This window comes from Hermetia illucens, chromosome 1, assembly GCF_905115235.1.
Source record: "Hermetia illucens chromosome 1, iHerIll2.2.curated.20191125, whole genome shotgun sequence".
Taxonomy (NCBI): Eukaryota; Metazoa; Arthropoda; class Insecta; order Diptera; family Stratiomyidae; genus Hermetia; species Hermetia illucens.
In genome coordinates this window covers 109,554,008-109,568,556 of record NC_051849.1, presented here as the reverse complement: position 1 = coordinate 109,568,556, position 14,549 = coordinate 109,554,008, and the positions used below count along the sequence as shown (strand labels likewise).

The following is a 14,549-nucleotide window of genomic DNA, read 5'->3' as shown; positions in this document are numbered from 1 at the left end:
TTTGTGGTAGAAAGAGAAAACGAGCCAAACCCTGCCTGGGATGGAGCGATGGAGCAAGCCAGGAGGCCAGACAGCTTTTAGGGATATCAAATTAGTGGACCTCGTACCAAAAACGGGGTATCTGGAGTTCCTTACTAAAGCAGGCCAAGACCGGATACCGGTTGTTACGCCGGTGATAATGATGACAATATTTATGTCTTTGATATGTCTGTATGCCTACTAAACCAACATCAACAGCTCTACTACCAAACCCTATCTCCACCTCCACGTGATGACCGCTGGGAGCTCTTTCTTAACGAAAAGCTGCAAACGGAGAAGGACGAGTCTCCCGCGCCTAAAAACGGAACAAATGGTACCAACTGGTCCTCCAGGTTGGGAGTTGGGTAGGGCTGACAACCATACACTAAAAATAGAAGCTACGTAGCCACAACAGGAGCCTCGGACTAGGCGAATAAGACAACGACGAACCCCGCAACGACAAAGCAATAACGATTTGGGCATTTTCTCATGGAACGTGCACACCCTGTTTAGAGATGGGGCTGTCAAGCAGCTAGCCGATACCCTGTCGGAATTTAGAGCTGATGTAACAGCGTTAGAGGAGATGCGTTGGTTTCCTGGAGAAGAGTCGCTACATCATATATTATAGTGGCCATCCAGTAAACCATGTGCTTGGAATAGGTTCCTTAATCAGCCAAAAAACGAAATCTGCTGCTAATGGCTTCGAAAATATAAGCGAAAGGCTATGCACTATGCGCTTGCGAGGCAAGTTTAGAAGTATAAGCCTCATTAACGTTCACGCCCCTACAGAGGAGACTACATAGTCGGAGAAGGATTCCTTCTACGAGACAGCAGAACGAACCCTCGAAGCCTGTCCTAGATATGATATCAAAATCATATTTGGAGATTTTAACAGCCAAGTAGAAACGGAGCCCGTATTCAGGCGATATGTTGTCTCCCACAGCTTACATCAAAATACAAATGATAACAGCCTACGGATTATTAATTAGCAGTGCGAAACGGTTGTTAGAAGTACCTGGTTTGCCCGGAAATTGGTCCACAAACGTACGTGGGCGTCTCCGGACTGGGATCACTTTCAGCCAAATTGACCACGTGTTGATGGAACGCCACCACCTCTCAGCATTGATGAATGTCCGAATATATAGTTGGGCCAATATAGACTCGGACCACTCGTTGGCATGGTGCTTCGAGTTGCGATAACCTCGATAACCGCGATAACACTGAAGTCATCCACAACACATCCCTCCGCAACACCTATACGAGAAAAATGGATGCCGCAATAACCGCAGTCAACAGAGATTCGGAAGATGAAGCATCAACAAATGATCTTCACAATCACCTGAAAAATGTTATGATAAATACGGCCACAAATATACTTGGCCCCAGCCGCAAAAAGAGTCGGAACGGCTGGTTTGACGGTGAATGTAAGCTAGCAACGGAACGGAAGAATGCCGCATACCGAGTGATGGTCCATCCTCAAAGGACGCGGGCACGCGGAGAATCTATGAGCGATACCATGACCGCCCGGTTGTGGATAAAATCCGGCTCAATAGGTTACGGTGGGCGGGTCACTTAATCCGTATGGATCAGGATGATCCCACCCGGAAAGTCTATAAGGGCAATATCTATGGTAAAAAAAGAAGACGAGGCAGACCGTGCCTAAGATGGAGCGATGGCGTGGGTCAGGACGCCAGACAGTTTTTAGGGATATCTAATTGGTGGACCTCGGCGCAAAACCGGGATGTCTGGAGTTCTTATTAAGGCAGGCCTAGACCAGATACCGGTTGTTGCGCCGTTGATAATGATGATGATACCTATCGTCGGCAGTTAGCACGGAGTGAATTTATTTTGGAATGGCAAAAAAGATTGGATGATTCACCTTAAGGACGCTGGATACACAGGATTATTCCAGGGGTCTCAAAATGGATCAGTCGAAGGTACAGTGAGGTTAGTTACAACCTAACTCAGTTCCTAAGCAGGTAGATAAGGTACCGTGCATACCTTTATCGCTTGGAGCGAAACGACTTCCTGTATTGCTTGACATGCGTGATACTGCCCGCGATTCGCCGCACACAAAGCAGAGGCGGAAATTGACGCCGAGCCCGGTTGACACCCGAAAATATCGTGGACCACATGCTAGCCTCCGAAACATCTTGAAGGGCGGAGGAAAGGGGAGCTTCGCGGAAAGTAGCAAATAACGGCACGAGGCGCAGTTTGTAATTGACCCTGCCCCGCGAATATTGAAATGGCAGAGGTGATTTTAGTGAGCAAAAATCTCACATAACCGAATGAGAGCCAGCGATAGAAGCCTTTCCACCTTCCAGCACATAAAAAAAAAGACATCAACTCGATTCTAATAAGGATTTTACCGCCTAGAAGGTAGTCGCTTTATATCCTTAGCGTTACGTAGATACACTATCTATACATACTTGGCGTCAGTCCCTTGTACGAGTGCGTGTGGATTTGTTGTAACTGTATTTTGTTCGTAATTAAGAGTGATAAATGTCTTCATATCCGAAAGGGGATTTTTCAAACAATTCTTTTTTCAAACGCATTTTTCGCACTTAAACTTTTCAAAAAGAAATCTCAAAAGTTGTTGAATATGACTAATACAATGTTCATGTTTGATTGAATTCTTTCCCCCCTTAAAGTGAGTGCACGGGAAAAGCTGAGTGTTTGGGCTCTCACTTCGAAATTTAACGTCAGTAAGACGCAAATCGGGAATATTTTAAGAAACAAGTTTCTAAATATACGCGTAAGTGGCTATTTAAAATTCGAAAAGGACATTTTTAAACTTCGGGTCATTAATAAAAGAGAAAGCTTTGTTTAAAACAAAACCTTAAAAATAACAGATTTTTTCAGAAATTACAATAACCATACAAACTCATACATATGTATGTGTATTCACTCACTTTTGGTACTTCTTCTTTCTTATTCATTTTGTATTAACGTTCATATACATCCTTGTATGATTAATAAATTTTATATAATATTATAAAAAAATATTTTTCTTTTTATTTTGTCAAATTTTTGAATAACAATTCCTGAATACGTCTTTTGGTTATCGAAACTGGATAAAGGTTTGTTTCTGGAAGATGCGCACACTCCTCTTCAACTTGTGAGAGAATCCAGGAAATTTACCATGCTCTGGACAGTCAGCCTAAGCGCCCTAACCCTGAAGATTACTTCTCTTTCTTTAGCGGCGGTGTGCTTTGGTATTCAGGAAATCCTAGTGTTAGCAGACATGAATACGAATAAGATTTCGGTCCAGGTTGAAGTTGTTGCGGTGTTGCGCCCCCACCTTTCCCTCACGCCAGCGTTGCCGCTTCAACGAGAAGCCATAAACGGCTTCTAAGGAAGGAGGAATGAAGAGGCACTAGTCATAGTAATATCGTCAAGGGATGTCGCACTGCGTCCTATTTTGACTCTTTACGGGTTATAATATACCTATAAATTATAGTAATAATAATATTAAACTTTAAATAGTAATAGTAATATTAAAACCTATAACCGACAGAAATATTATTATGTTCCCTACTTCCAAATGCTTTAACCCAGCATCTGGAATTTGGTATTCTCTCAGATGCCTCAACCTACTTTGCACAAGTGCCAGACACTGTCCCAGAACATGTGTGGAGTTTTTATCACTCTCCACATAGAATCTACAGACAGTGTCCGTCGATATTTCTACCTTCTCCAGCTGATAGTTTAGCCTGCAATGCCCAGTGGATATGCCCATCATAATCCGTAGGCTCTTCTTAGTGAGGTCTAAACAATATTTCGTGCGCTTGAATTCGTACCCCATGAGCACCCTGAAGTGCTCCGTTCCCCACAAGTTCGCCCGCTAAAGTTCCCTCAGTCGTTCCTCTTCCTCTTTCGATGTCGTGGCCATGAATTCATTTCCGATTCCACAGAGCGACTCTGGCCCGTATAGCGTCGGCACTGCTCTTTTCCTGGCCAGCTCATCCAATGTATATCCCGAGTATCTTCCGAGTTTGAAGTAGGAAATATGCTTATCCATTTGTTCAAACTGTGCTTCCCTTGGTCCAATGACTCCAGATAGCTCCAGTGGTTAGAGCACTGGGGTTTAGTAGCGGAAGGTCGCGGTTCAAATCTCACTGGTGGTAGAGGGATTTGTTATCGTGACTGGATGTCGGATACCAGTCAACTCAGCTGTGAATGAGTGCCTGAGTCAAATCAGGCTAATAATCTCGGGCGAGCGCAATGCTGACCACATTGCCTCCTAAAGTGTACCATTACGGTTTTGGATGAAGTGCTCTAACACACTTTAAAGGCCGTGATCCAATGCACCAATGATTATTATTATTGTTGAAACGGTACTTTAAAATTACAAACCTACAACTTTGATAAAAACTGCCTCACTGTAATAGCTTGCAAATGACAGTTCAAATTGTGGACTTAAATACGGAAGCTTTAAGAATTTAACGCATTAAATGGGAGAAAAACTATTATTGATACTAATATTAGCTTTAAGTACAAATCTTTGTATTGTATTTGCCGGGAGGGTCTACTTTGCTCCTTACCACTTTATTTTGGAAAGTGTGAACAGCTTTCAAATTAATTTCCTTAGCACAATCCCAAGTTTGAAAGCCGCACACGCATGTCGAGTTTGGAATTTATTTGTAAATTAGTAACTTGTTGTCGATGGTGAGGCTGCAAATTCGTCGCCGGCAACTAATTGTAATTAGTTTTTAAAAGCTTTCATGATCACATCGTGGAAAAATTGAGAGAGAGGCGTTTTCCATGGGATGGTCAGTAATTCGCGCTAAAGAGAATTCACTTGCCAAGATTGATCTTAATATCGCAGTCGATGGTAAGCGACCAAAAAGACAACTGAAGCAACGTTGGCTTGATGCGATGGATGCCAATTTGAAGGCCTCACGACTACATCCAGGTCAGGCCTTTGATAAAATATAATGGCGCAACCGATCACGACGAGCCGACCCCACTTGTGAACGGGACAAAGGCTGAAGAAAAAGAGGGTGTTGATGTCGGCACTCACCTAAGCATCGCAGATATAACTTTTTTAGGGGCCAAGTGAAAAAGGGCTATCCCCTCGCAAGAGCATAACTCATCATAATGGATGTGTAGTGTAGTCAGTCGCCTTCATATTTAATCAGTTCGCCTGTAATTCTGACGGCTCCTGGCGACCTATGGTTCTGTAAGCAATGAGTTGCTCAAATGGTTTCCTCCGTGCTTGATAGCGTTGGGATCTTTACCATCCCCTTCAGCTGCTAGGACTTCCAAATCGCTAATATTTTAGTTTTTGAGAAATTCATCAAAAAGCTTAACATCTCGATACAATATGCTTATACGGTGGGAAATAAGATTTTAGACTTGTTTTGAAAAAACAAGTATCGAAATAAAATGCTAGAATTAGGGTGTCAAAGTGACTAAACGGGTTGACCATAGTCAACCATGAGGAGAGAGCTGGCACTCGGAATACCGGAAGCTGAACGCTTCAGGTATAAAGGTTCTATGATAATCTTATGTGAAGAACTTCTTATGTACGTTTTTCTTTTCTATTAATATTATGCGTTTCCAAACTTTCAAATATATGTAAATACTGAAGACATAAATATTATGTCCATCCTAAACATTGTCAACTAACGCAGACTGTTATCTACATATACATATACGCACAAGCCTATCTAAATTGGTAGCGCGCATCTGAATCTTTCCACTTTACTGCATGCACCAAAGCATAAGTACAAAAGTCGAATACCGCTGGTACCAATGTAGATATATATCCACATGGATGGAACACTACCCGCAAAAAAGATATGAATTATTGCTCCAAAGCGCCAGGACTAGTTTTAGTTAGTTAGTTCCCTGTTTGTCTGTCACTGTCAGTTATACTGATGCCAAATTTGGTATGAAATACCAAATTTGGAATGAACTTAAGGGGAGCTTCGGGTAAACTTCTAAAATAAAGTTATATGCCATTATTAACTTTGTTTGAAAAGATATCGAGATGTATTTTGAAGCCTAGATTTCGTATCGATGTTATACTGTGATTTTTTCAGATTTGTCGGTTGGATAGGTTCTGAGAACGAGGCTTGTTGTTTTACTTATTGGATCACACATCTTGAGTCTCCACACCCCTATGTTTCAGCCCTTTGGTTTGATACCTTACATGACCATATTCCTCCCTTTCGTATATATGGGGAGCCTTCCTTAAGCCCAACACAAAATGATGCCCCTTGGTATACGTACACCGCGGTTCACAGGCGACATATTCTCACCCAATTTCGTGATGATTGCTCCAGCCGTTTCAGAGTAAATCTCGCTGAGAGACAGTTAGATAAACAAACAGGCAGACGTTGAATGATTTTAATAAAGTTTTGTTTCATAAACACAAATTCAAAATGACTCCAATACCGGCTTTGCTCTTTTAGTTAAGAAAACTTATGATTTTCGGAAAGTTGTTATTGAGAACCCGTTCATCTGTTCCGCTGCGGTGGCAATAGTTAAAACCACTAATAATAGACGGATTTTGCTAGTTTCCGTCTATATCAAAAGTAGATCCCTAACTGAGTAACTGGGCCATGACTTTGGGTGGTTGTGGGAAATTTTCAGTTAAAATCTAAATACCACATCTTCGGTGGTGACAACTAAAGTCACAATTCCGGGGGCGATAAGACCGTTAATCACAATGGGTAAACCTTGCTCAAATCGATCCAAGACCCTTACATGCCCACTTCAATCCATTATTAACCACTTCCAGCTGTCTCCCGAAATTTTCAGATGAAGTAATGCAAGACCCTACCAGGCATGTCCGACCGCTTGGCAGTTAAACTTAAAGAGCCCTCACCTTAACAGTTGCAAAAACGATCAACGACAACGACAATAAAAATTTTCGCCCATACTAACTGGGACAAATTTAAATCGGGATTAGCACCGAAGCTAAATTTAAAAAAAAAAAATTACCACCACTAGTTTATCGGAAAAAGACATTGATGAAACTATTATTTTGGCCACTGATACCGTTAATATTGCAACCCGCAATAATGCTATGCTTATCAAAGTTAAAGATTTTCAATACAACACATACTTTTGTGCAGAAATCTTATACGTAATTTCCATAAAAAACGGAAATAAAAAACGGAAGTAAAGTAGATGCAGGTTGGCTCCTAAGTTTAAGTGTCTAAGTTTAATAATCCGAATAATGGTAGGAAAATTCACCCGCAACTAGTAGATGTTAAATCTTGGCCAAAATGTTTCAACACCTAAATAGGTTGCTTGTGAATTTCCCGAACATCGTTTACACAAAAAATAGGGAGTCCATTTGCAGTAATGCAGGAAAAGTCAAAGTCATTACAGGATTCTTCACCTCTTCCTCGAAACGACCTGGCTTCAACTTCGATTGTTAAATAAACAGTCAATGATTTCATTTCCGTAACTCCCAAAGGCTCACCACCTTCTTCCCACCGAATTTTTCAACTAAACAAAACGACTACCGATTTTTTTGAATTTATAACAACTCACCAAAATACTAAATGGTAAAAAGTCAGTTGGGCCTAATTCCTAACATCGTCATCAGTTTCAATCAGCCTTCTTCCTGTGGCTTTGTTTCCTTCCACCTGGAAAGTAGCCAAAATAATTGCCATTAGCAAGAAAGGTAGTTCTCGGGAACTGGAAAACTTTAGACCTATTTTCCTTCTAACAAACTTTGGAGCAGGGACATTTGGGTCGGTCCAGCACTGTGACTTAAAAAATATTGTCCCTAACCACCAGCTTAGATTCCGGTTTAAAGATGAAACACACCACGCTCTTAACTATCTCCAAGACACCGTGGGGAGCCGACTTAACATCAGCAATAAACTAGAAGTACCATGTGCATTACACTTAGAGAAGGCTTTCGATTCTGTATGGGTAAACTGACTTATCTATAAATTAAGAGAAAACGAGTTTCCCATCTGGATGGTTAGACTTGGATAAATTTCGTTGAACGTTGGCACTTCTTTGTCAGCGTGGAAAATGAAATTTCGGTTCGAGTATACCGCAAGAATCCGTTTCCAGTTCAACTCTATATAACATTTTCACAGCTGACATCGGCAATGGCCTGATCCAATTTGCCGACGACACGTTAATGTTCCCTTGGAACCTCAATCCCAAGATGGCACTTGAAATCACCGAGAAATAGTTGGTAGATCCCTGCAAATACTACCATAGCTGGGCTATCAAATCTAGATTCTTTGCCTCTAGGTCCAAACACAAGGAAGACAACAGCTTGAACCCTATAGTGAGCAGATCAAATCGATCAAATATTTAGAAGTTAAACTAAATGAATTCCCAAACTACAATCCCCTTCTTGAGCTTGCTATCAATAAGGCGCACGGTGAACTGAATAACATTTACTATCTTCTTCGAAAAAAAGTTGGTCTTGACACCAAAACTAAACCGATTCTCTGCAAATCCATCATACGACGAATTCCATGTTACGGAGCCCCTATATGCTCAACGAAAGCCGTGGAAAGGTGCATGGTATTCGAATGTCGAACTTTAAGACATTGCACCGGCGTGTCTTACATTTGGAAAACATACAAATGCGGGCGATGTGCCGAGGTATACCAACGAACTAAAGTTATACTTTTTCGAGAACACGTTCTGAAACCTTACTGAAAGGGTTTTCGAAAAAAACGAAAATCATCCAAACCCCAATATTAGACGAATATATCGACAGGGAAAAACATCCTCCCATTCCTTAGACCCTGTCAAACACTGAGCACTCTTTTCTCTTTTCGATACTCGTTGTCTGGTAGGGGTATATAAAGACTAAAGCGCAAACACTATGTTTATTGTAAAAAGTACAATAAATTAGGATTAAATATTTATGTGTTATGTATGCAGGTTAAGTTAGAATTAGGTAAGTAATTTTGATCCTTGCTGCGCTTGAAGTGCGCCACAGTTTCTGTAATTGGTAGGTTACTTAAAAATAACAAGTCGGCAAACCGGGAGTTCCAGGCATGAAAGGGTTTTGTTTATTTCTTTTGTAAAAACATTTGTGACGACATTTGTCCCATTAGAACCTAGCACGTATTATATGCATATATTATGTGCGAATATTCACTTTCGCATGATGCTGACATTCAAAGTCCTGAATCTCCACAGAAGCGACAACTTTGGCCTATTATAATTTTGTTAATAGTATTGTGATTTCCTCCAAACTTAGTAGGATGCTTCTAGGATAAACTTAATGGGGGTGTTACTGTCAATTACTAGGAATTATAATAATATACTATTATTAAATTTATTTGAACAAATATCGGTATGGAGGTTATTTCGGAGCCTATGCATCATATAGTGGCAGCCTCTTTATTTTTTCTGATCTCTCGGTTAGGTAGTTTCTGGGAATGAGTCCATCGAAGAAATGATAACTTTCGAACCCCGCGCTTCCATCTTCCCAACAAATGTCAAAACTTCGGAAAGTACTAACCGAGACCTCTCATTTGCATGTATCCCCCCCCCCCCCCTCCCTTAAATTCTACGTAATGATATATAACTCACTGTATGAATGAGCGTTCACTATAACCATTGCCGTGTAAAATGCGTGTGACAGACAGTAAACCGTTTTTAATAAGGTTTTATTTTACACAGAACCTTAATAAAAAGTAATATACGAAGAAGGCGGGGTAGACGAAAAATTATAATAGCCACTCATTGAAATAAAAAAAGATATAGCTAAATATAAGCTAGTATAAAGGTATTTCCTTTTAAATCAAAAGCTCTAATTGAAGACCCTTCCACTATTCCATATTCCACTATTCCAGAGCACAGTTCTATTCACAACCTTAGTAGAAAACACGAGTATACGAGCTATAAAAAAAATTATTGCATACTTTTATGAATTAAATTGAATTATGATCACTGAATTATTATTATTTTATATAATACAATTTGTATATACAAATTGAAAATTTCATTTTTTCGAATAAATTAACATTTATTTACACTTGTTGATTCAAATATTTTTTTGCTTACATAATAGAGAATTACAAGTAACAATGTGCTATTAACAATTTATTTACAACTCATATACATGTGTTTTATTTATGATAGGACGATGATAGGAAAAGTACGAAATCAAGGGGAGTGTTGCAGAGGTAATGTGTCTTGAAAAAGTCAAATCGATGGTTGTTCCTCGCAGCGTTGTTGACTTATTAACGTCTGATACGCATTCGAGATTGTACGTATCTTTCATGTATTTGAGGAATGCATCATCATTTGTCACGTTTGCGTTGAAATCGGCGCAAGAAGGAATTGGTACACTGGCACCAATATCCATCAAGAACGGTGGCGCATACTGGTTGTTGAGAACATATGGAACAAGTGCAACATACCATTGTTTTCGATACTTGCTCCAGGATGAATGTACATGGCGCCAAGTACAAATTTAAACGTTGTACCAGCAGCGAAGCATCAAATTTCGGCCAAACACACGTCACCTGTGTTTTTGATGACACGAGTGGTGTCAGACAATCTAACTTGGAGAACTTTAGCCGTCGATGTTGATGATAATTTGCTACTCCACTTACTGCGTTTGTATCTAGCTATCACTGCATCCGTTTCAATATCCATGGAATGAGCAGACAAACTCTAAAAATTAAGGTTTGTCACTATAGTTTGTCCAGCGTTGCTAGCGTCATCACGGAATTTTGCTGCTTTCTTAGTGATTGTTTGAAGTGCGTGTCCACGAAGTCGAACGTATGCATTATGAATATCTAGCGTAGTCTGGGAGTCATTTCCATCTCGATTGTGTTTGAAGATGAAGGGTGCATCTTTACCGGTAATGATGTGCAAGCCGTCCATATTCGTTATCCAACTCTTCGCCAAGTACACCAACTGTTGTGGTTGTTTCGGGGAATACTTATAAACAATGACATTAAACGTCCCACCTTGTGACTTGTGAATGGTAATAGCATAAGCAGGGACCCAGGGAAATTGTTTTCGTTTGCATTTGACAGCTTTTGTCAACGTAATATTCACCACTTTCTTATACATCGGCACCCAGTTGAGAGACAGGGTATCTGGCTTGCTTTGCACGTGAGGCCGACATTTTATTGTGGCACTGGCACCTGTTGTTTCTTCCGGAAACCCGAACCATTTCAGTAGCAGAACTATTCGAACTGCTAGCTCTGGCGTCACGCGAGAAGAGAGATAAATTCCGACGCTTGGGCCGATCGTGCCTCTCTATCACTTGTTCCGCGCTCTCGCTAGCACGCTCAGGCTCAGACGGAACGTGACACTTACATGTGTGCATCCGGTGTTAGTTGATTTATAAGACGTTATCACGTCAAAAGAACTTAAAACATTAAATATAATATTTCCACAGCAAATGGCATATGTACCTAATTTGAGTTAAACTTCTTCTCTTCTTTTTCTCTTCCTTTTATTGTATCAAAGTCAGTTACATTCATTATATTATAATATCTTTAAATTAAATCATCTTCATAGAGGCTATCCCAAACTTCCAAACTCTTACTTTCGGGCAAATCAATGAAGCTGATTTTGTATGAAATGTTCAAACATTTAAACGTCTCATCATTCCTAATCGGTTGCCAGGCATTTGTTGTCACACTCTCTATATTGGGATCGCCAGTTTCTGCGAACTGGGTCCACATTCCAACCAAACTTTTTATAGTTTTATACTCAGCCGAACCTGGGCGGAGGTCATGCGCTATTGCATTATAAAATAAATATGACAAGTCGTCTGCATGTGAAACACCTCTCCTCCTTTTTCCACAACAGATAATGCGGGCGTGGTTGAAAGTTGGTGAATCGAAGTCAAACCTATAAAGAAAAGTTGGCGCTTTCGCGTATTTCGCACGAGAAAGAAGTGTTCGATGCAGCCCATGCCAGAAATATTTGTATGACAAAAGCTGCAATTAATGAATAGCTTTAGATGGTATGTATTATGGATGTTTTGGTAGAACTTTACATTCAGATATGGGAATAGTGTTGGCTTTTGATTAGCAAAATGTTCTCTTCAGAAGTCTCAAGCCCTAACTCCTTTGCACTTTTGCACTATCGCGGTCTAAGTTTAACTCTAGAGGTACTAGATATTCACCATTTTTGAAAGTCTCCAACTTCCAAGGATGTTTTTTTACGTCTGAAAAGAATAAAACCAATAAACCAAACAGAACCATCCGCAGGTACAATATAAAAAGGAGAATAGCACCTGGAAAACAGAAAAGTCCTTCAAATGAATTACCGCCAATAATCACAGGCACATCTTTACCCCAAGCGTCTCTTGCCATGAGTCTCGGGTGTTTTGGTATAACACAATTCTCATTCACATAAGGTTCAATCACCGGCCCAGAAGCAAATAAGATTAGATTACGGATCTCCTCCTTATTCAAAAGTTTCGATTCATGTTTTACTAAGTCTCCACTCTTTGCTTTCATGAAAAAGTCCTAAAACATGTCTATCTGTAAGCTCTCCTTTGAAGCCCATTCTCTGTGCTAGTCGATACACCCAATTGTTTGGAGGCATCAGCGCCCAAGGTGTCAGGGCTGATCCGGACATCATGATAGCTCTGTGGAAAAGACCTTTTCGCCTGATCACTCAGCATTAAATAATGCACCGACGCGCCACCTGCACTCTCGCCAAAGACAGTTACATTGTTCGGGTCACCTCCAAAGTTCGCGATATTGTCGCGTACCCACTTCAGCGCCATGATTTGATCTTTCAGGCCGGCATTACCAGGTATTCCAAGGCTGGGATCCTTTAAACTAAGAAAACCTGAAAGACAAAACCATCGAATCACAAAGCAAAGGAAATATCCGTTATTACCAAGAATGCTAACTCGATATGCGATCGACACCAACACCACATTTTCTGACATGAAATAGTCGGGGCTATAGAAGTTCTTCGACGTTGTTCCACTTACAAAACCTCCGCCGTAAATCCAAACCATAACTGGGCGTGGTTTTCTAGGATCAGGCTGAAAAAGAAAAAAAAAATTATGATAACTCACAAATACACAACGCTCGGCCTTGTGCACTAATCGATAAAACTTGCACAAAATTGTCGGATATCTGATAGTGAAGCTTTTCTTCGTTCACATTGGAAGACAACTATGCACTCACATTGACGAAATATACGACATCCGCCCTGAAAGAAAACGTAAACTAGCAAAGGGAAAGCAAGAAGCCGATAAGCCGAAAGAAGAAGGGATTTTGGAAGTGACGAAGCAAACGAAATTTAACAAGCAGATCCAAAACTGAATGTTTTCAGAAAAATCCAAAAGGATTTAAATAAGGAATCGAAAGGGACGATCAGGAGGTTGGACCTAAATTCAAAGAAGTCTTAAGCCGAAAGCTCAGCACAACAGATATGAAATGTATATTTCTAATGTAAAAATACTTCAGTACACGAGGGCTCTTTTAGTACGCTCGCAGTGGATATACGTTTAATACGTCAGTCTATCCATTTTAATATGATGGACACATTCTGCATCTGTGCACTGTGAAAAGAAGTGAGGGACGGGAAGTTTGGCGCGTTACGTATGAAATGTTTTGCTAATTTTTTATGTAAGAATTTTGGGGTACACGATGATTACATTTATATATAGCTCGTAGTGCTGCTGCATTGAATATACCCAATATTCAATTCGATGTGGTACTGACATCTCTTAGACAATAGTAATTTGACGTGAGAAAGACAATGTTGACTACTGTAGCTTTGTGAATAATAATATGATTTCCACTGAACTTTCCAGTATGCTGTTTCATATTAAAGTATACATATATTATTCCACCTTACGGGTCTAGGATGAACTTAACAGGGGTTTGCAGTAAATTTTGAAAATATAATATAATAGTATATGTTTTATTAATTTTATGTCAGCAGATATCGTAACGAAAGGTATTTTGAAGCCTAGATAGTTCGGTAGTTACTCAGAACGAATCCTTGAAGTGATAAGTTCCTTCCCGACCCGCGCACTCTTATCCTTTGCAACCAGTGTCAAAACTAATATCAACTACGAAAAAAAGTACTAATCGCGACCTTTCATTTGATAATCCACACGGCTATTTTCGGAAAAAAAATGTTGCACCGCCTTTTCGATTTATGACCTCCCCTCCCACATGCATGCTGGTTCACAGTTCAAAACATTCTACCGAATTTCGTGTCAACAAGTGTAACTGTTTCTTAGAAAATTTCATCTGGCAGGGCAGACCAACAGAAAGAAAGACAACAAAACCCTAAAAATATCAGCGTGAAACTTTTGGCCTAAAGCAATGGAACGAGCACATCTACGAAATGGCATTGACGAAGGTCTTTTTGAGGTTTTGTATAAAATAATCATTAAAATCGGTGTTGCAATTTGTCTGCCCATCTGTCTATCACTTATACTTTCTCAAAAAGGGTTACTCCTATTGATTCCGACTTTGATGGGAAGTTAGTGAGCGAAATCACTGACTAACATTCTTTTACCTCAGTTTTAATGGGAGATTTACCGACTAAAATCATCTGGGATATCATAATTAGTATTTTTCAAATCTGGG

General features: G+C 40.1%; 2 protein-coding genes across 2 annotated transcripts in view; both read right to left on the bottom strand.

Moving 5' to 3' along the window:
• Nucleotides 1-11,414: 11,414 nt before the first annotated feature.
• Nucleotides 11,415-11,921, bottom strand: LOC119658377 (esterase B1-like; the record flags this gene model as incomplete). The annotated part of the gene is made up of 1 exon (XM_038065782.1): nucleotides 11,415-11,921. A coding segment is annotated over one exon (447 nt), but the record flags the coding sequence as incomplete, so codon positions are not given.
• The window catches only part of LOC119661138 (esterase B1-like), a 61,317-nt gene continuing 58,547 nt past the window's right edge, over nucleotides 11,780-14,549 (bottom strand). Inside the window, 6 exon segments of the mRNA XM_038070340.1 lie at nucleotides 11,780-11,921; nucleotides 11,981-12,151; nucleotides 12,221-12,452; nucleotides 12,454-12,594; nucleotides 12,596-12,783; nucleotides 12,835-12,985. Of these exon segments, the coding sequence (XP_037926268.1) occupies nucleotides 12,045-12,151; nucleotides 12,221-12,452; nucleotides 12,454-12,594; nucleotides 12,596-12,783; nucleotides 12,835-12,985 (819 nt within the window). The 3' untranslated portion in view covers nucleotides 11,780-11,921; nucleotides 11,981-12,044.